The 20,983-nt window shown below is 37.6% G+C and overlaps 1 protein-coding gene across 4 annotated transcripts in view; it reads left to right on the top strand.

Annotated features, from left to right (window-relative positions):
* The window catches only part of adarb1b (adenosine deaminase RNA specific B1b), a 104,224-nt gene that overhangs the window by 81,586 nt on the left and 1,655 nt on the right, over positions 1 to 20,983 (top strand). For all 4 annotated transcript variants that reach the window (XM_056243687.1, XM_056243688.1, XM_056243685.1 and 1 more), the window contains 7 exons: positions 2,671 to 3,599; positions 8,149 to 8,263; positions 8,627 to 8,795; positions 9,382 to 9,533; positions 10,000 to 10,168; positions 16,371 to 16,552; positions 20,333 to 20,511. In XM_056243687.1, the coding sequence (XP_056099662.1) occupies positions 2,671 to 3,599; positions 8,149 to 8,263; positions 8,627 to 8,795; positions 9,382 to 9,533; positions 10,000 to 10,168; positions 16,371 to 16,552; positions 20,333 to 20,511 (1,895 nt within the window). The remainder of the gene's footprint in view (positions 1 to 2,670; positions 3,600 to 8,148; positions 8,264 to 8,626; positions 8,796 to 9,381; positions 9,534 to 9,999; positions 10,169 to 16,370; positions 16,553 to 20,332; positions 20,512 to 20,983) is intronic.

Raw genomic sequence — 20,983 nt, forward strand, 5'->3', positions numbered from 1 at the left:
AGAAATACACAGCGTTCCTCCGGTGTCTGAGTCCCGTTCTTCTTTATTCAGAAGTGCTGTGAATAGAAGATTCTGGGAAGAGTTGTTAACCCAGAGGAAATGTAACCCTCTATTGTCCCGTCACTCTGTAGCTTGTCTTCAGAGCCACTGACAATGAAGGGACCTGTCATTTATTATGGATCTGTTGCGAAGCGGACTTTCTTATTTAGATTTTCTGCCGATAAGCATATTTGATATCCAAAAGCTTTCTACCTCTGACAGTGCAGCATATTTCTCTATCAGCTTTAGACGTTAGGAGCAGGAAACTACGAGTTTTGGCCCCCTTTTTTTTTTAAGCAGGGTTAGGGTTAGTGTTTTCCCATTCTTGTTCTCCATAGGAATTTTTAAGTTTTAAAGATTTTAACCAAGAAGGGCATTCGACTACATCACCGTGGCGTGCACCAAGCGAGAATCAACATGGTGGCCTTTTTGGCATTGCTAATACACACAAAGGGAGCTGGTGCACTTCGCTGTTAATGGGCCTTTGTGTAGATTGAAGTTCATGGCTCTAAAGGAAAGATCCTGTTTCTATGTTATTTAAGCTGTCGGTGCCACTGCAGGTGTTCGCTTTTACATTCCTTTAATACTCTGTAGTGAGCCAATGCATTTTACTGGTTACAGTAAGTACAGTTTTTAGGATTTTATGCTTTTCATTGTGCAACTGATTGAATTTTCAGCTGAAGGTGGGCAGGTCTATAAACTGATACAGCTTTAATATCTCTATTAAGCTTAAAGCTGTTTAAGTTGAAGTTGCATTGCATTTTTGGGCATTCTTTGTTAGTGTAACATTGACTCTGTTCTGAAAGCTAGCGACCTGCTTTGGTGTCGTCTTCTAAGGCCACATCTTAACGGAAATTTAACCTCAAAAGTTTGAAACAAGTTTTTGGCTAGCACAGATTCGACTGAAAATGTTTACTAAAAAAAAAAAGAAGCAAAATAGTACATTAGTTTGAATGTTTTGCAGATATTTTTTGTTAGTAAATTGATTATAAAAGTACATTTGGAGTGTCCTGCCTAAGATCCTTTAAAAGCATACCTATATAGGCATCTAACTAGGTTTTGGAACAGGGCCGTTGTTTTAGCAAGAGTGATTTCCATCATTAAAGCCAGAGTCAATCGTGTGTGTGGGTGTGTGCGTGTGATGTGGATATGTGTATTAAAATTTGACACGCATAAGAAGGGTTTTGATTTCCAGATTCTGCTCCAGTATTTTGTATATTTCTCTCTCTGTCTCTTTCTTTCTTTTCTTTCTTTCTCTTCTTTTTTTCTTTCTTTTCTTTCTTTCTCCTCCACGTTCTCTTTCTTGCTCCCCCCCCTCCCCCCTCGCGTTTTCCCTGACGAGACTTTCTCTCTTCTCAGATATCTTCATTTTATTTGTCCATCTGCCTTGCACCCACTCCCTTATCCACCCTGTTGCTCCTACTGTTTGCAGAGAGCTCTTACTCTGTTCCCCTACTGTTCACGGACGCTATTCTCTCTACCAGAGCACTGAAAGCAGTAACCTAGCGAGCTTTTGCTGAAGGATGTTATAAATGAAAATTTAGCCAAAGTTCCATCAGCTTTGTCAACAGGACATGATGATGTGTGTTTCCTCTGCAAGACCCTTTTTATTAAGGGAAAAAAAAAATTGTGACCTGTAAATATCTCATGAAAACATGCCCAGATCCTATTTCACCCCAAAATCTAAATAGAATAAAATAAAATTTTGCAATCAGGAAATCAAGCGTAATTTTAAGGCCATTTTTGATTTTATTATTTTTAAATGTCTTTGCTCATGCTATTAAAAATGCTGCCTTTTTTAATTACAGCATTTATTTAATTAAATAGTCAAAAGCACTATTGCATAAATAGTATGTCATCCACACAACACCTAATAATTGCTTATGCATATTTAAAAATGTTATATATTCAGTATTTTATTTGTATTTTAAAGGAACTCATTAAAGATTGACCACGATTTAAATCTTTTAATCGATTGAGATCCTTATTGTGACCATTTTTGGACAGTTATTTGTTTTTTCTTTTGATTTTGGGTTGAAATATGCTTGACCAGTTTTGTTAGATAAGACTATGTTCTCAAAAAGTTTTGTGAAATTCACAGAACACCACTCTAAAAACTGAACCCATTGTGAACCCATATTTGTTGGTGTTTTATAGCCACTATTTATATGGAGGGACCTGAAAAATTGCATTTGTCACTCAAACAGAGCCTCATTTAATTAGTTATTAGGCTTTTAAAGCTTTGGTTTCTGTTCTGCATTAGCACATCATTTATCTCCAGTGAGATGATTGATTGACCCGGTACGAGCCATTGCCTGCAAAACTGAATGCTCAAACTGTACTTTAAATTAAACTGATGATTATGATCATTTAGATTTCATACCTCATGGTCTTCCTTAATTATGTTAATTAATCGGGAGGTCTTTTTTCAGTGTCTTCTCCGAAATTCCTCTCATAAAAAAGTTTCACAAGATCAGTTTAAAAATGTATCATGCTAGCATACCTCGGCACACAAAAAAGGAACACACATCACTTGTTCGGTTACAAAGAAAGATAAAGGAATCTATAAATTTTACATTTACAAGATCCTGCAACGAAGGCGTTGTAAGTTACTCTTTCTGGGCACCGCAGGTTCATGCAGCACCGACGTAAAGGAAAACCGCAACCTGGACAACGTCTCTTCTAAGGAGGGAGCTGGCCTGGTGGAGCAGCTCCCCAACGGTAGTGGAGGAGGGGGTCGCAAGCGCCCCCTGGAGGAGGGCAACAATGGCCATGCGCACTCGAAATTCAGACCCAAGAAACGTAAGAAAACGCCAGGGCCGGTTCTGCCCAAGAACGCCCTGATGCAGCTGAACGAGATCAAACCAGGCTTGCAGTACAAGCTTCTCTCGCAGACCGGCCCGGTCCATGCGCCGGTTTTCGTCATGACCGTCGAGGTTAACGGGCAGTTGTTCGAGGGCTCGGGGCCCACAAAGAAAAAGGCCAAGCTGAATGCCGCCGAGAAGGCCCTGCGTTCCTTTGTTCAGTTCCCTAACGCGTCTGAAGCGCACCTGGCCATGGGCCGTACGCTCACCGTCAACACGGATTTCACCTCCGACCAGGCTGACTTCCCTGACATGCTCTTCAACGGGTTTGAGACGCCGGCACCGCCCGAGGAATCATTTTTTCTGGGCTCCAACGGCAACGGCTCCTTAAACCCGCTGGGAGAGTATCCCGTGCCCCAGGCGCCAGGTACGAACAGCCTAGTTCAGGCGCCCCTGCCACCGCCCTCCTCCTTCGCCTCCTCGGCCAGCGGCAAGAACCCCGTCATGATTCTCAACGAGCTGCGGCCAGGCCTCAAATACGAGTTTGTGTCGGAGAGCGGGGAGAGCCATGCTAAGAACTTTGTGATGTCCGTGACTGTGGACTCGCAGACGTTTGAGGGCTCGGGCCGAAATAAGAAACTCGCTAAAGCCCGGGCGGCCCAGGCGGCTCTGTCTGCGCTCTTCAACATGCAACTGGACCAGACCCCATCTCGCCAGCCCATCCCCAGAGAGGGCCTACAGCTGCACCTGCCACAGGTGAGAGATCCGCACCTCAGACTCAACGTAGTCTTTCTTTTTTGCCCTGAAGGCTATAGGCTACACAATGATTGACGTATCTTAAGGGGTCATTCACACGCTAGATGTTGAACTATGAACGACATTGAAACGCAATGCAACAGGCACATACATGAGGGTTGGATTCTAACATTAAAAACAGCTAGACAGCACGACATAGGCACATCTATTCCCATGTGTCATAAACGGCCTTTAACCCTTTTGTTTATTCACAATCTTTTTGAAAAATACTTTAATTATTTATATAGCTCACTATGCAGCAGTATAGTCATGGTTTGTTTATACCCTAGAGATAGGCAGGCCTAAACTGGTAAAGAAATATCGTACAAGAAAATTGCATTAGTTATAGTTTAATAAAACTTATAGAATATTTTCACAAGCACTCCGCAGAAACTACTTTAATGTTGAATCTCATTTAAACCTTTTCTTGTACTGTGGCTTCCTTTAACACACACATCAGTCTGATAAAGTCTTGATTTTATCTGATGTGTAAAAATCTGATAAATAAAAGACACTGGTCTTTCACATCTCAAAATGTTTCATTTAAGTTTCTGATCCATTTAAGTTTATCGGAGATCATCGTCTAAGCCTTTATGCCGGGATGCACAAAGCAGGCCCATTATGGCCATCTTCATTAGGAACAAAGCCTAATGGAAATGAAGATGGGCTCTGTTAAAACACTGGGATGGATTGTATTATGTAGCTAAAATAACTTTTCTTTTAACCCTTATATAAATAAATATATGTATGTATATATATATATATATATATATATATATGACATCAAAGGGTTTTTATATATTAATTTAGTTAATTTTGTTTTGTCATTTTATGTACCTACATAACACAGTAATTTATCTACACACATTTTAATATATATTTAAATTGCCATGTTGAGACTGAGCATTTTTGAGTTTTTCAAACAAACAAAATCTAAAATGATGTACTTAATTGGCCTGAACTGAACGGATTCATTTAAAATCTAATTTCCAGCTCCTAATGACATTGTAACTTTGGACCTTTAGGTAATTTTAATGGTCAAATAAAAAGCATTATGGTATTCGCAATGTTTCTTAATGCCGTGTCTCTAGCAGAGTATTGTGAATATGTCATGCATATTCAATATATTGCTCACCCCTACCAGTGAAGCAACACAGTGAGCCGAAATGACCAACGATTGGCGTTTGTGTGAGAAGACGTCTATTTACACATTTCTAAAATCCTCTGTTAATCCTGCTTTTGAGATAAGGCCAGGCCTGGAAGCGACCCAATCTTAATTAACATCTTCCTCTGAACCGTGTCAAAACAAGAACATTTTGTTTCAGCCTGCCCACTACCTGTCCACTAAAGAGCAGTCCTGTCAGCCGCATGTTTTGTCTCTGATGCTGATTGCTCTTGGGCCGTCTGTCTCTGTGACACATACAGCACCATGAATGCAAGACCTCATTATCCATTCCTAATCCGATACCCACAAATTTAACATGCTGTCAATATGAGACCAGAGGCCGGATAGGTGTATTTGTTTCAACCAGATGGCAAGAGGTTAAATAGACTCTCGTCACGGGACAACTGATCGTTTTAGTTTTTCCTTCACTCGTATGGCGATACGTACCGACCTTACATCAAGGATTGAAGGTTGATTACTATAGGCCATTATGGGCGTCTTAATTAGGAAACGAAGATTGGCTCTGTTAACACATTTGAATGGGTTGTATGATTTAGCTTAAAAAAAATACTCTTTTTTGTCGATATTCTATCATAAATGGACATTTATATTGTGATATCATTTGTGATACCATTACTTATAAAATTTCTTTAACTAATTAGCCCTTAAAATCATAAATTATGTATACAATTTCCTATGTAATAATTGTATTATATAATATTATGGTTAATTATTGGACTTTATAAAAAATTATATAAAATTACTTGGACAGTTATTTGCATCAAAATACTTTTATTCTTTTATTATATTAATAAATTAAAATGTTGTGTCTAAAGTGTAACACACTTTAAATCTGTTATATTTGGAAAAACAGCACTTTTGCTCGTGATATTGCTAAATTATAAGGCTTTTTTGCCCTCATATATCTTGCATTTTAAATGCATTCTAATAGGCTTCATCACACAGTCAGTCGTTGCCCTGCATCATGTTCATAACTAAAGCGCATGTAATGTAAGATGACGTACCGGTCTGGGCCAAGGCGATGTGCGTTAATAATTTGAGCGCATTATTTTTTCCATAATTAATCACAGCAATTTAACATGTTAAATCTCTAAAACAGCTCTAATATATATATATATATATATATATATATATATATATATATATAATTTTAAATATATTTAGATTTATTTTTTATTTTATATATTAAGTATTTTACATTTATGTAGCATTTGGTAGTTTAATAAATTGCAAAAGGCCACGTCGTCATGATTAATCACTATTAATTTAGCATTTCTATTGAAAACATTCTCAAGAATGTTATTTGTTGTTAAAATGTGTTGTATCTCTGCGTTAGCCTCCTTTTTTCCACTTTCTTAGTTTCCTAGACTGCTCTCCTGTGAAATCTGTCAGCGTCTAGTTGGCCAGTGAATTTCCTGTCATCTGTCCCCAGGCGCTAATGGGAAATGAAAGCAAATAAAGATGATGGTGGAAACTAGTGTGTTTTATCATAAGAATAAAACGCAGCCTTCTGTTCGGTGGGAGATTTCTCTGTCTCCTGATAATGTATTGGGATGCTCCGCTTTAAAACTCCCATTAGCCGTCTCCGACTGAGTGACTCCCAAGTATTTGGGAAGCAGTGTTAGACTAATGTCTCTAATTCGTGCCCATTCGGCCATTGATTTTTCCTTGGCATAATCATTTTCCAGCATATTAAGGAATGTGAAGTGGAGGGCACTGTTAGTGGAAAGGAATCACCGAGGTGCCTGAAGGGTTTCGATGAAATATTGATATTATATTGCAGCAGCAGAAGGTGAATCTGAGGTCTACGGTAAATTCAGCTTTACAGTTATCCATAGAGCGAAGGGTCAATTGAATGGGATTTAATTTAGGTTCGTTCCATTACAAATCAGTATAATTGTATAGACTATTTTGTGTTGAAACTGTACTTTTCATCTTAAAGGACAACTCCGGCGCAAAATGAACCTTTGGTCTAATAACACAATGGTACCGAGTCGACCGTTCTCTGGGATTTGTTTTCATGATAATCGAATGTAAAGGGTTATATCTCAAAAACTGTTTAGCTTATAACGCTAGTATATAGGGCATAGAATAAGTAAAAAGAAATCGCTAGTTAATACCACTAACAAGGCTCAAAATAGCCCCACACTAACACGGTAGCATAATGAGGGTCCCTACATGCAAACCGAAGCATTGAGAACTTTTTAAGTGAACAGACAGTTTAATAAGAAGATACTTTATAAAGATAATACACTTGCGTATACAGGCAGGAGCCATCTTGGAAAACAGCCTCGACCAGTCGAACCACGAACGCCGTGCTAAATGAGCTGAACTGTGACTTGGAATCTCATATGAAAGTATGGGACCCCTTTTTCCCTTGTAGTTAGTCACCCATATATTTGAATAAACAGATATAATTCATGCATTTCCATGTAATTAGATTTCACAAACGTAATTCCGATCGACCAGCTCACTTAGCACGGCGTTCGTGGTTCGACTGGTCGAGGCTGTTTTCCAAGATGGCTCCTGCCTGTATACGCAAGTGTATTATCTTTATAAAGTATCTTCTTATTAAACTGTCTGTTCACTTAAAAAGTTCTCAATGCTTCGGTTTGCACGTAGGGACCCTCATTATGCTACCGTGTTAGTGTGGGGCTATTTTGAGCCTTGTTAGTGGTATTAACTAGCGATTTCTTTTTACTTACTCTATGCCCTATATACTAGCCTTATAAGCTAAACAGTTTTTAGAGATAAAACTCTTTACATTCGATTATCATGAAAACAAATCCCAGAGAACGGACGCCTAGGTACCAATGTGTTATTAGACCAAAGGTTCATTTTGCGCCGGAGTTGTCCTTTAAATATTTCTGAGTAGAAAATCATATTCAACAAGGAAAATAAATTCTTGATTTTGTCCATCAGGAATTGATTGGATCATGAGAAGTGTGTATTACATGTCGAAGGGGAGAGGATAAAAAGGGGGAGGATGACTTAAATGTTTTTATGACAATGTTAAATTTAGTCATGAAGTCTGTACTGTTTTCGGTAGCACTTTATTTTACAGTCCCGTTCCCCATGTACATACTATGTACTTATTATAGTAACTGGGTGATAACAAGGCACTAATCCTGAACCTACCCCTAAACTTAACCTTAACCCACCTTATATTACCCAGTACTTTCTTAGGTAAGTACATGTAAGTGCACATACTGTAAAATAAAGTGCAGCCATGTTTTCAGTATTGCATGTCTGCCTGTAGCGGATGTGTGTTCATGTATTACTGATGTTAGCATTGAAGTCTGACACCTGTATGCTCTTTACCAGGTTCTTGCAGATGCCGTTTCTCGTCTGGTAGTGGACAAATTCAGCGAGCTCACTGACAACTTCACCTCTCCACACGCACGGCGGAAAGTTCTGGCGGGTGTTGTCATGACAACAGGTAGAGTTCTGCATAGGAATTGGAACTGAGAACAAGTTCTTATTCAGAAATGGTCCCATTTTAAATAATAAATTAAAAAATCTGCATTTTGCCTCCAAATGGCTCTAAGACAGTTCTTTACAAGTAATCCATCAAAAAGACTCAAACTCAATAGTAATCTTTATGAATTAGCCTAATGAATTTCTTACTGACTGCTATAATGGTGTTCCGTGTACTTGAAATGGTCCACTTTTACTAATACTATCATTAAAGATATTCCTAGACTTAAGTAAAATAGTTTTCACGTGTGAGTGAGCGAGTGTTGTGTGATTTCTGTTGGTTCAGTTGTCAGTCCTGGCATGTTTCCACCTGTTTTGAACACAGGCACTGATGTCAAGGACGCTCAGGTCATCTGCGTCTCCACGGGAACCAAGTGTATAAATGGCGAGTATATGAGCGACCGTGGCCTGGCGCTCAACGACTGTCACGCTGAAATCATTGCTCGTCGCTCCCTGATCAGGTATCTGTACATGCAGCTGGACCACTTCTTAAGGTGAGACCCCGCCTTTACTCTCTTGCGTGTCTCTGTACGTCTCATTTGTCATCATAGCATGATGGATGATGTTTAGTCTAGCAGAAAGGGAAATTAAACTCATAAACAGGTTTTAATTGAACATTTTGTTATTGTATACAGTTTTAGATAGAGATGCAAAATGAATAGTGATTCATCATGACATGGACTTTTGCAATTTATTAAACACCAAATGCCATATAATGTTAAATATAAATATATAATGTAAACATATATATTTAAAATACAACAATATATTAATAATAATGAAATGTTAGTATGGATATATATGCATATATATTTTTTTTTATATTACTTTTTATATGTAATTCAAGTGGACTGAGTTCCAAAAAGTGTATGTGAGATATACATATAATGTATATTAATATATATATATATATATACTCACCACACCTTTAAATGTTTAGAATCTTGAAGTTCAAATTGCAGTCACAATATGTCAAAATAATTGCAATATGGTCATACAAGTATGCATGGTATGTCTTTGTACATGACAAAAAACTCTGGAGAAAATTTTGATTTTTCTATTGTTTCTCTCTGAATTTAGCAACAATAAAGAGGATCACCAAAAGTCCATATTCATGCAGTGTGACAAACGTGGCTTCCGGCTGAAAGACAACGTCCAGTTTCATCTTTACATCAGCACATCGCCCTGTGGAGACGCTCGGATCTTCTCTCCTCACGAGGCGGGCGTAGAGGGTGAAACTGAGTCTTTATTCAATCAAACTGTTCAGTCCTTTATACGTGATCTAGCGGGAGGTGGATTAGGACGTTAGTTTACTCAAACACTTGTCGGAAATAAATGATCAAAACTGAATAGTTGTGTTCAATTAAGATCAGGATGGGCCCTCTTATGATCATGTCGCATTTCATTATAATTTCACTTGACTGTCTGACTGCATTTCAAAAACAAATTTCATCAGTGTTTTTAATTAGCTGGCTTTGTCAACGACTCTTGTGAACTGATTAATTCTGCTCTTGAGTGTTGCTTTATAGACCATACAATTATTCAGCTGAAGCAAAACAAACAATTACTCTTCTTTAACTTATTGTTATTGGTTGATTAAATTAGTTGATTAGTTGAAGTAGATTAACATTTTCAGAAACATTGCATGGAAGTGCCCCTCTTTCTTCTAAAATGTTTGCTTAACTCTGTTCTCCTCAGACCAGGGAGACAGACACCCCAACAGGAAGGCAAGGGGCCAACTGAGAACCAAGATCGAGTCTGGAGAGGGAACCATCCCGGTGCGCACGAGTAACACCATACAGACATGGGACGGAGTTCTGCAGGGGGAGCGGCTGCTTACGATGTCATGCAGTGACAAAATCGCAAGGTAGTTGGTAGCATGTAAACACACATGTGCATATGAGCCCTGTTGTAAAACCCAGTGAGCTGACTTGCTGTCTGCTGCCTACATATACATACTAACTGATGCTCAGCAACAACACTAATCCCAGCGTCTCAGTTTTAAGGATGTCTAGTAATGTTTTGCACTTAGTGTCATCGAGTATTAATGATGTTTTTAGCTGTTAGTTCTTACATTATAGCTAATTAGTCAAAAAAATATATATATATGTAATTGACGTATCATTCTTTTCAAAATTTCATATTTGTATATGATTATTTTCCAAACAATCTCATTTAATACGGTTTAATTTTTCAGTGTAAATGATTTAATTTGATTGGTTACAGCCATATAGTGCCTTATTATTCTAATTAAATTTCAGATTTAAGAATTTGAAATGAAAGATGAAGCATACATTTAATAAAATTAGGGGGGAAATGCCCTTTATAAAGGTAAAAAAAAACACATTCTGATGAGAGTGTTTTCCAACAGTGATGTAATGAAACAGTGACAATTTAAGTTTGAATGGAGTAAAACCTCTGTTTAGGCTATTAAGGATATGTAATTTTGCCAAAATAACCTTTATTTTAAATGCATTTTAATTTTAAAGCAGCCTACTTCAGTGTGATATGTTACCTTATCATCATGCTTAACACTGAGAATTTGAATAATTGTAATATGATGATCAGGTGCAGATATCTAAATCAGAGAATATCATGTTTGAGCGGTTGGCGTGTGGATTAATTTTTAACAGTGTATTCAGGTGAAGTTAGAGCTGATCTGCACATCTCTAGCGCATGAGCCCTAGAGCCCCCATTAAAGTTCAGGTACAAGTCAATGCACAGACTTCCTTTGTTCAATTTGCACACTGAACATGGGTTGGAGTTCTTAATTTTGAACTCTCAAAGTGCTCTAGATTAATGAATTTATCTTTAAAATGTACAAAATTTTCTTCCCGGGGGGAGGGGGACATGCACCCGGACCCCCTTAGAGGTACCACGGTCTACCAACACAAATATTTGTGGGAAAGACAATATATGATAGCCTTCCAAAATTAAAAATCGAACTATCTTACTATTAAAATACGATCAGTACATAAATGATCGCGGTTTAACCACCTCCGCCTTGTTTTGAGCCTAGAATAAAATTAGATCCCGGTATGTTACATGGATTACGGTAATAATCCATATACAATACTTTTTTTCTTTCTTTTGCTATTTTACAAAAGAAAATATTCCAACTCTCTTCACTGAGCTCATCACAATGCATTCTGGGGTGTCCTTGTCTTGCATAAAAATTTGGCCACAATGAGCATAAATTCCTGCCTACCTTTGCTTCTATTATATCTCTGTTAGAAGTTGCTGCCTAGTTAAGCAGCTCACTAAGTTTTGGAGTGATGGTATTGTCAGCCCTCTTCATTAGAATAATAGACAGCTCAGCAAAAGCGGTAGTCTGGAACCTTCTGGTTAATCTCACTGCACTGGGTAGACGCTGTACCTGTCACCGTTGGGAAGAGAACAAGGGCTTTGTGAATTTAATTGCTCGTTGGCTATTACCGGACTTCATAATTGACAGGGAAAGAGGTGCATGGGTTCAACATTACTATAACCCTAGTTAAATAAAGAAGACAGTATTATCAGAGTAGGAGGGAGCATTCATTTACCCTGTGGGGTCAATGTGGCGATGTGTCTGTCCCTGCCGCCCAGCAGCTGTGAGTGAAGAGATAAGAACATGTCAGAGACAGCTGTGACCAGAGAGCACAGGTCCTGTCTCTGCTAATGAGAGAATACTCAGTGTGCATCTCCACCTCAGCACACACACTTCAACTGTCACACTGCAGTACGTTTATATCAACCTCATCCTGCAGTCTACAGTCTACTTTTTTTAATTGTACTTAAACTATTTTATTTTTTTAGACCCCCATTGAAACTACAAAACTTATTGTTTTTTTGTTTTGCTTTAAGGTGAGACACGGCAAGCAAAAACAGTTTTTTTTTTCACTGGTCAATTTTGAGATTTCGGGATATTTGTCTTCAAAAACATGTCTTCTTTCAGACTTGTGGTGAAAAAAAGTCCGAAATACACATTTAGGTCTTTATTTTACTACACTTTGTCTGTTTGTGTCTGTAGATTTCTCATAAATTCATCAAAAGTTGGCGTTGTAAATCATCCGTTGCTCCGCGATCGCGATCTGCACCCTGTCATCACACACACCGTTAGAAAGCTCTCTCTCTCTTGTACAATGTTGTCGGATCCAAATATGGTCATTTCCTTTTTATCAGCAACCAATCGTGAAAGTAAAAGGGCGCAAATGCGCAATCTCATTGGCTGATGCTAAATCTTTAAAGCCCGTTTTCTCAAAATGACTTTTCTCTCAAACTCAAAGTCCGAAATCTCCACTTCGGTAGCACCTATATACACCAAACTTTCCAGTCTTGTACCTAGTTATATTATGAAGACATATACAGAGGGATTTGTAAATATATTATTCCTGGCCCGATTTATATAACATTTTATTCCAAAAAACATGGCAAAAATCATTTTTTTAAGGCTATTGACAGTATATTCTGATTTATAGGATAACAAAAGTAGATATCCATAAATCCCTCTGTAATTTTTTTCCCATCTAATATGTGAACACAATGAAAAAATAATTTTGAACCTGGCTTTATCCAATACTCAGATTTCATTTTTTTTTTTATATATGCAAATTAGCGCATATTTAATTAGATAATGCCTAATTTGCATATTTAAACATTAAATTACAGAAAACTTGTAAGACATTTTTTTTCTCATCTTAATGTAGGTAATCAACTGGGAAAGTTGCATGGTGATATCTGCTAGTTAAAAAAAATTACCCTATTCACCTGTAGTGTCTCGCCTTAAATTAAAAAAACAGCAAAGCTGCTTTGCAAAATAAATATATACTGGTATATAAATTTTTTTTTTAATGATTTTTTTTTTTTTTTTTTTTTTTTTAGGGCTGTCAATTTAACATATTAATTTGGTACGATTAATTATGGGGGAAAATAATGTGTTAAAATTATTACCGCACAACGCCCGGCCCAGACCTGTACATCATCTTACATTACATGCACTTTAGTTATGAACATGATGCAGGGCAACAACTTACTGTGATGAAGCCTATTAGAATGCATTTAAAATGCCACTAAATTTCAAGTTTTGTGTTTTTTGTCTATTTATATCACATGGTTTAGCAATATCACACAATATTGTCTGTTGTTGCTCAATTTCGTCAATGAAAATAGTTCCAGACAAAGCCACAGCAGAACTGTTGAGCGTCTCTGAGCAACACAGCAGTGTTTCACAATTGGGTTCATTATCATTATTCAAATTGGGTGAGCAGTTGGTTCAATGACACTTTCAGCCGTTAGATTGAATTGGTTGAATGTATGACTGAATGACTCGGTCATTAAGACAGTAAGGACGCATATACATTACATGGTTCAAGTAATGTAAATGTAATGGAAAAATTCACATGGATTCCAATATCCTCATTCATATGTGGAACATCCTTTTCAACCTAAGCTTTTCCGGGTCAGTACGTCTACCTTGGGTTGAAACTCCAAAAGTATAGTGTAAATACAGATATCAGATATGGGTCACTTTTAAAATATGTAAGATGGTCGTCAAAAAAAAATCAGAAATAGTCAACAAATCGGAATTTGGCATCAAGACCTGCAGTGTAAATACGACCTAACTTGCCATCACCTACTGGATGTTTTACTTTCATATTTAGAGTATCATTTAATTATTGTTATTCATATTCATGCCACCTCTGAGCTGCATTAAACATTCTGTGGAAATATACTTAAATACCAGTTCAGCTTCTGGGAAAAAAAATGTTATGGCCACATTGAAGCCTTAAATGTTTGTGTAATAAATTCTACAGTATGTTGGATCAAAATACTTTTCTAAAGCTACCTTTTGTAATGTCTAATCAATGCTTTTCTCATCTAACACAATAATGACTTTAAATGATCTATTTGGGGGATTGATTTGCGATTAATTCGATTGATTAATCAGCTTATGTAATTAATTAGATTAAAAAATGTAATCACTTTATAGTCCTATATTTTTTTCATTTGTAATACTAAAGGAGATAATAACAAAATATGTTATTCACTGAAGATTGTGTTTATAGAGCTTTTTAATGAAAAAAAAACATTTAACTGCAATGTTGATGGCCCTGGGTTAACCTTAACACATGCTTGTATTAATGTCTATATACAAATGCATCAGTTGAAGTATTGAATAATAGAGAGACAATAAATCTTTCATGTTTTCAGTATCTGTTTGATACTGTATTTGCTGATTCAGTTTATTGCTTTGGTTTTTAGAGGAAAGCGGTATTTAGTGAGGGCTGGGCTAGTTTATGTGTTGCTCAGGGACGGTCTGACACACTCACACACAGCAGAACTGATGTTCACAGCTCACACTCAAGGAAAAGCAGCCCATCTGCTGAGATGAATGAGCGTGTGGTGTTGATAGAACGCTGTGTCTCCTCCGTCAGGGCCTGTACCTGCTCTGCTAGACACATGACCAGGTGTGAGTCTCAAACCGGGACACACTGCGGGGGAAGGGTGTTCCTGTGAATGTTTAATGGAAGGTGCTGATCCAGCCATGTCTGAAATAAGAATAACAGTAGCTCCAAAACAAGCAGAATGTCTTTTTGTTGATGCCATATCTTTAGCTTAAGTCTATCGTGCATAAACCCTCTTCCTGATCACCCGTTTTATTTTTTTAGAACAGAATTAAATGCAAAACAACTCCTGAAATATTGTTTTTGTTCTTTTTTTACATTTGACTTTGATTTAAATTTAGAGTTAAAGACTTCTAACACATTTCATCAAATAATTGAAACATTCACTTTTTACATTATAGTCTGGATTTGTCAAAAGTTTTCCAGGATGTGTCATCGAATCTTTAAAAAGAAATCTAGTTTAGCAGGTAGATTAGATATCCGCCAGCAGGAACTCTGAATACGCTGCAGTGTGTTCAGTGATTGGTTTAAGTAGTTAATAGTAGCAATTGCTAAAGTTGAACTGTCTGTGTCTTTCTGGCATTGATTGGTCAGGCTGAAAAGAAAAGCTCTAATCACTTGATCTTTTCAGCTGCATACAGCAGGTGTTTTGGGGAGCAGATCTGGGTTTGATTAGGCCTTTTGATTGTGAATGGCTGAGGAGGGTGACCCAGTGGGTGAGTCTGGGACCTGTAAAGAAAAGATGTAAATGAGGTGGTTTGTAAGAACAGCTCTAATTGAACAATTCGTCCACTGGTGCTGTTTTTATATTTTTTTCTGGTGCTGGTGAAAATCATTCACATCTGGGCTGCTGGCCAGATTGCTTTTTTTGCTCTGTTGTTTTCATGTTTTGTGATTCTTGTAGTTCCTGATTGTCTATGCTCCATCTACATGGTAATTTGTAGTGTTTTAGATGGTGAGATTAGAAATCCATTATGTAAAAGTGCTGGAAGTACTCCAGGCTAGTAACAAACTTCAAATAAAAAATAAAGTATTTTAACTTTTAAAGCCGCGTCAATGCAGTAACGGTAAAATGCAGTGGTTGTCAACTGGTGGACAGTTCTGATGGGGTTGCATACAGCAGAGGAAAAAAAATATTGAAAATGCCAATAATAGAAAGTATTCTATACCAAATATAAAGGTATTTCATCATAATTAAATGTAATAATTATAATTAATCATATTATTAAATATATTACAATTGGGCGGCGAGTCTGCTCTGATGGCGAGCAGCAGGGGAAAACAATGCAAAATGTTAATAATAAAATAATTATAAATAAATTCAATAATTGTAATTAATTATGATAAAAATCCACCACACGTCTGTTCTGATTGGGTTGCGAACAGCGGGGGGGGGGGGGGGGGGATTAATGAAAAATGTCAATTATAATATTGTAAAATAATTATATTCTAATTAAATGTGACAATAATTCTAATTGACTATAATAAAAAAATCAACTGCAGGTCTGTTCTGATAGTGTTGAGTACAGCGGGAGGGGAAACTATGAAAAATGCTAAATAAAAAAAAATTAAATGTATTTATTTATAATAAAAATGGACCCCAGGTTTGTTTTGATGGGGGTTGCGTACATCAGAGAGAAAAGTGCATATAAAATAATTATATCTGTGTCTTGTTTGTTCCTGTAGGTGGAACGTGGTGGGCATCCAGGGCTCTCTGATGAGCTACTTCACTGAGCCCATCTACTTCTCCAGCATCATCCTGGGCAGCCTGTATCACGCTGATCATCTGTCCAGAGCCATGTACCAGCGGATCGCTGACATCGAAGACCTGCCCCAGCAATTCTCCCTCAACCGCCCCCTCCTCAGCGGTAAGACAACATCATACGGCCGGCTCCCATTTACGCTCCCAAATCATTGAAAATGGCACCGATGTCAAATTGTATTACCATTTACTAGATGGACAGTTTCCCCCAACTCGCCTTCAATTTCCTGTGGTTTGATGAATTACTGGAATTTAGATGGGCCTTCTCTCCATCTCGCCATCACACACCGACGACCTGTTTCAGTCATTCACATCATGCCTGAAATCGCAGATGCCCCTGCTGGCTGGGCAAAACTGTCAAAATTTTAAGTGGTTCAGCTATAGTCAAGCTGCTTTTTAAGTGGTTAGAAAAACTACCTACTAGAAGCTAACTATTTTGAAGCTATGTATAGAGGCAGTAATAATTGTGAATTTAACCAGTCATAATTTTATACATGGTACAAAACCATGCTTTTGGTGCCCTTGATTTGAGTCATTGAATATTTAGAAACTGCCGATACCGAGTCCCGATTCGATACTTGTATTTTACACACAGTATATATATGCTGTGTGTGTGTGTATATATATATATATATATATATATATATACAGGGTGCGATTTGTGAAAAAAACAGAGGGGGGATGTTTTGAAAAAGTTTTATTCATAAAAATAAATCACGAGAACATGAACTTCATCACTGCATTTGCAGGAATTGTAAAATCTTTTTTCTTATTAACTCATAGCCTAACGCAATATTTTTACTCTAATAGCTTAGGCTATATGAACTGTGATCACGCACAACGAAAAAACACGCAATAATTAAATCCCCCTCCCAGTAGCTACCATGGATAGTGCCACTCGGCTTGACATGTCAAAACACTTATTTATGAATTGCAAAATTAAATGGCACAACGTAGTGTCAACTTAAACATAAATAGGCTATAGTGTAGGCCTTTGCATCATACTAGGAAAACAGTCTTTTTCTGCTTTCCTGTGGGAAAATCCGCAGCTTTCCAGTGGGTGGTCCATTTCGGATTTTATTGTTCTATCGCACTGACAGTTCACATTATTACATCGCTTTACTTAGTTTAGGCTAGCCTACTTCTATCAGTCTGCTGAACCATGGGTTGATTGCAAAGTTAAACCATCACAGTAGAAACAGTTGTACTGCTGTTAAAGTAACAACGTTAACGTTACATCGCGATGCTGAGCTACAGTGAAATGATAGAAAAGACAGATGCATTATCTGTGTCAATTCGCGTCTACCGCGCCGCGCTAAAAACCTCAGTCTCGCAAGTGTTGATTGGCTATTACTCGTGAGAAGTAACCAATCAGATAGCGCCGTGGGCGGGACATTGAGCAAGTCTGCAGAGAGGTGATTACAGAGAGGCTGCGGCCGCTATACCAGAGCCAGCCGAAGGAGCGCATTTTAAAATAAAATTGACTTTAATCAAACCACGGACCCGTGATAAGTTTTGTGATCCGTCTCGCCACTAGTGTAGTAGCACTGATCACTTTGAGGGTGGGATAAATTTATCCCCACTGGGGATAAAAATAATTAAGCAGAGGCAGGGATACTTTGACCAGAAAGGGGGAAATCCCATGCATCCCCCCCCCCCGCAAATCGCACCCTGTATATATATATACATATACTGTCGTCACAATTATGAATATGGGACTACTGATATAAAATGTATGCATGTGACTTGCTAGAACAGACCTCACTGGTTATCACGCGTCACTCACACACAATTGAGCTTGTTTTCCTTTTAATGGCGGTTAGCAAACCCACTTGAAGGTGCATACCACCGCCTACTGTAATACACTTGCGTGACAGGAGATGCCTAATCGGCCCTGATACCAATCCTTGAGATATTTTTGATAAAAATTGGTGAACTGTTTTTATGCTTCTGAAAAACCTAGTTAGTAAGTTAGTAGCATCGCAACTTTTAGCTAGTTTCTACGCACTGGGTTTAGATAGACACTAAGGTTTCCTCATTAAATATTTGCTTGAGTTTCAAAGTGTCATCAGGGAGATGTTGGCTGCTCTTGGAGAGAACATATCCTTTCTCAATTTGTTTTGTTCCTCATGAGAAACACCCAACACTGCTTTTGCAGTAGGTTACATCAGATTCCTAGCAGAACTTTCAGAAGTAAGCCATACTGCTGAACATCTCCATTTGATGATGTGTTGGGGGAGGTTGAAGCATAACATCCTCGACCTATGCTTCATAACACTAGCTCAAAGAACGACCCTTCTGCATTTAACAACTCTTTTTGTTCCTGTTGTCTTGGTCTGCCAGTAAAGAGGTAATGCGTAATGAAATGAGCCATTTATTGTATGCTTAATGGAAATATTTTTTATAAAATTACAAATTATATACAGTAACTTAATGTATTTTAGTATTAATTTAACCTTAATAAGAATATAAATATTTAAAGAATAAAATATTAAAATAATGGCATACAGCCTTCAAGAATTTTTCAATTAATTACCATTGCTTCAAGTAAATATTCAGGTAATGTAGTTTCTTCTTTGTTTCCGGTTTAGTCTGTTCTCTAACATTTTCCGTTGGCTTGGTGTTGCTTTTTTGAGTTCTTGTGCAAGACGTGTAAAATAGCATAAGTCATTAGTCTGTTGTTTAGGATCTTATTGGAGATATACACTCGTAAGTACAATTGTTTGAATCTGTTTATTCAAAATAAACTGTTACGACCCCCGAATTAGTCTAGGGGTTCGGGAGTCCAACATTTTAAATGTGCCATTATAGAGGAACATATATAAGCCATGGTTTGTACAAAAGACCCAACAATCAAGCTTACTGTGCAAAAAGCCAAAACCTTTATTCAGTAAACAAGGTAAATGGCAAAAGTGAAGTGAATTAATCTATACGAATATAGATTAATATATATATATAAATAGACATGAGATACAGAATTTCTGTAAGATGGATTAAGTTAATGAAAAGAGAAAAAGATAGACGTGGACGGCGCCAAAGAAAAGAAAATAACAAAACCAAACGAAGTCTAGCTGTTAAATAACCTCTACTCCTAACTTAGAAAATAAAGAAGAAAACAAAAATCTTCAGCGTCCAAGACACCCTACCTAATCTCCACTAACTAACAGAAAACAGAAATACAGGGAGTGGCACTCGCCCCTAACCTAATGTGTTTAGACAAAAGCGAAAACCCCTGCGTGTTGCAGTGTATGTCACGTGACATGCTACCTGTCTATCTCTCTCTCCGCACTAGTAACCTTCAGCGGTCTGCTGTAGAGCAAGTTACATACAATCAGAGAATTAAACACAGGAAGAGTTCACTCATACATAAACTCAGCATCACACAGAGTGAACGAGAACCACAGCCTTAACAGGGTATACAAAGTCATGACAGAAAGCTGCGTGGTCTGAGTCTCAGCGAGCCGAGAGCTTCTGTGGAAACGTCTGGCGTGCACTCTTATTCCCCAGGTGGCCTGTTCCCATTGGCGACAGCGAGAAGAGGTGACGTCAGCGCTAACAATGATTGACAGGTCACTTAGCCAATCACGGGTACCTGCAAAAGCGAAAGTCACCGAGAGAGAGCGGGAAGAGAAACACAAGAGAACACACACACGCAATACAGGAACGTAACATAAACAATTTAAACAACCTTGGACACATTGTTTTATCTGGGGGTTTTTTTTATTAAAAAAACAAGCCTTGAAATAAATTTCTTTCAGCTTTTGTTCAGGAAATATTTTAGTTATATCAAGTCGTCTGCATAAAAAGGGCCGCACTGTATGTTTGCACCAAACACCATCTCTGGGTTTAGTTTTCTACTATGATGAGTGTATTTGTGTGTTTGCAGGAATCAGTAACGCTGAGGCCCGGCAGCCAGGAAAGGCCCCCAACTTCAGTGTGAACTGGACGGTGGGAGATCAGGCTCTAGAAGTCATTAACGCCACCACAGGCAAGGATGACATGGGCAGACCCTCACGTCTCTGTAAGCACGCCATATACAGCCGCTGGGTGCCACTACACACTAAGGTAAGACTATCACAAATTTCGAAACGAAGCATGCAAATATACATTTGAAGCATGTTAAAAACAGGATTTAGTTACCTCTTTCCACAACAAATCCTTTATATTTAATGCTATACAGAACAGGAATGAAAAATATAATATACACGACAACCATGTACTAAAAACGGTTAAGCGTTTCCTTTGCGTTTTTCACCTTGTTCACTATTGTAGTTGTGTAATTACATATAGTTATAGTTATACGTAATATACAGTATAGTATATAGATTATACAGTGTATATATATTAATGTGTGTGTAACTAATTTTAGGTGTGATTGTTGTTCACTATTCTAAAGTTTTTATATTTCTAATAATTTCACATTTATGCCACATTTTTTTCCACATTTTAATGTAGAAACAACAAAAATATAGTATATTTTATCTAACAAGTAGGATATAAGCAGAAATTGAATAAAGTTATCTCACAACTCTTTGAG

This window comes from Rhinichthys klamathensis, unplaced genomic scaffold (genome assembly GCF_029890125.1).
Source record: "Rhinichthys klamathensis goyatoka isolate OS25496 unplaced genomic scaffold, OSU_Roscu_1.1 h1tg000827l_1, whole genome shotgun sequence".
In the NCBI taxonomy this organism is placed as follows: Eukaryota; Metazoa; Chordata; class Actinopteri; order Cypriniformes; family Leuciscidae; genus Rhinichthys; species Rhinichthys klamathensis.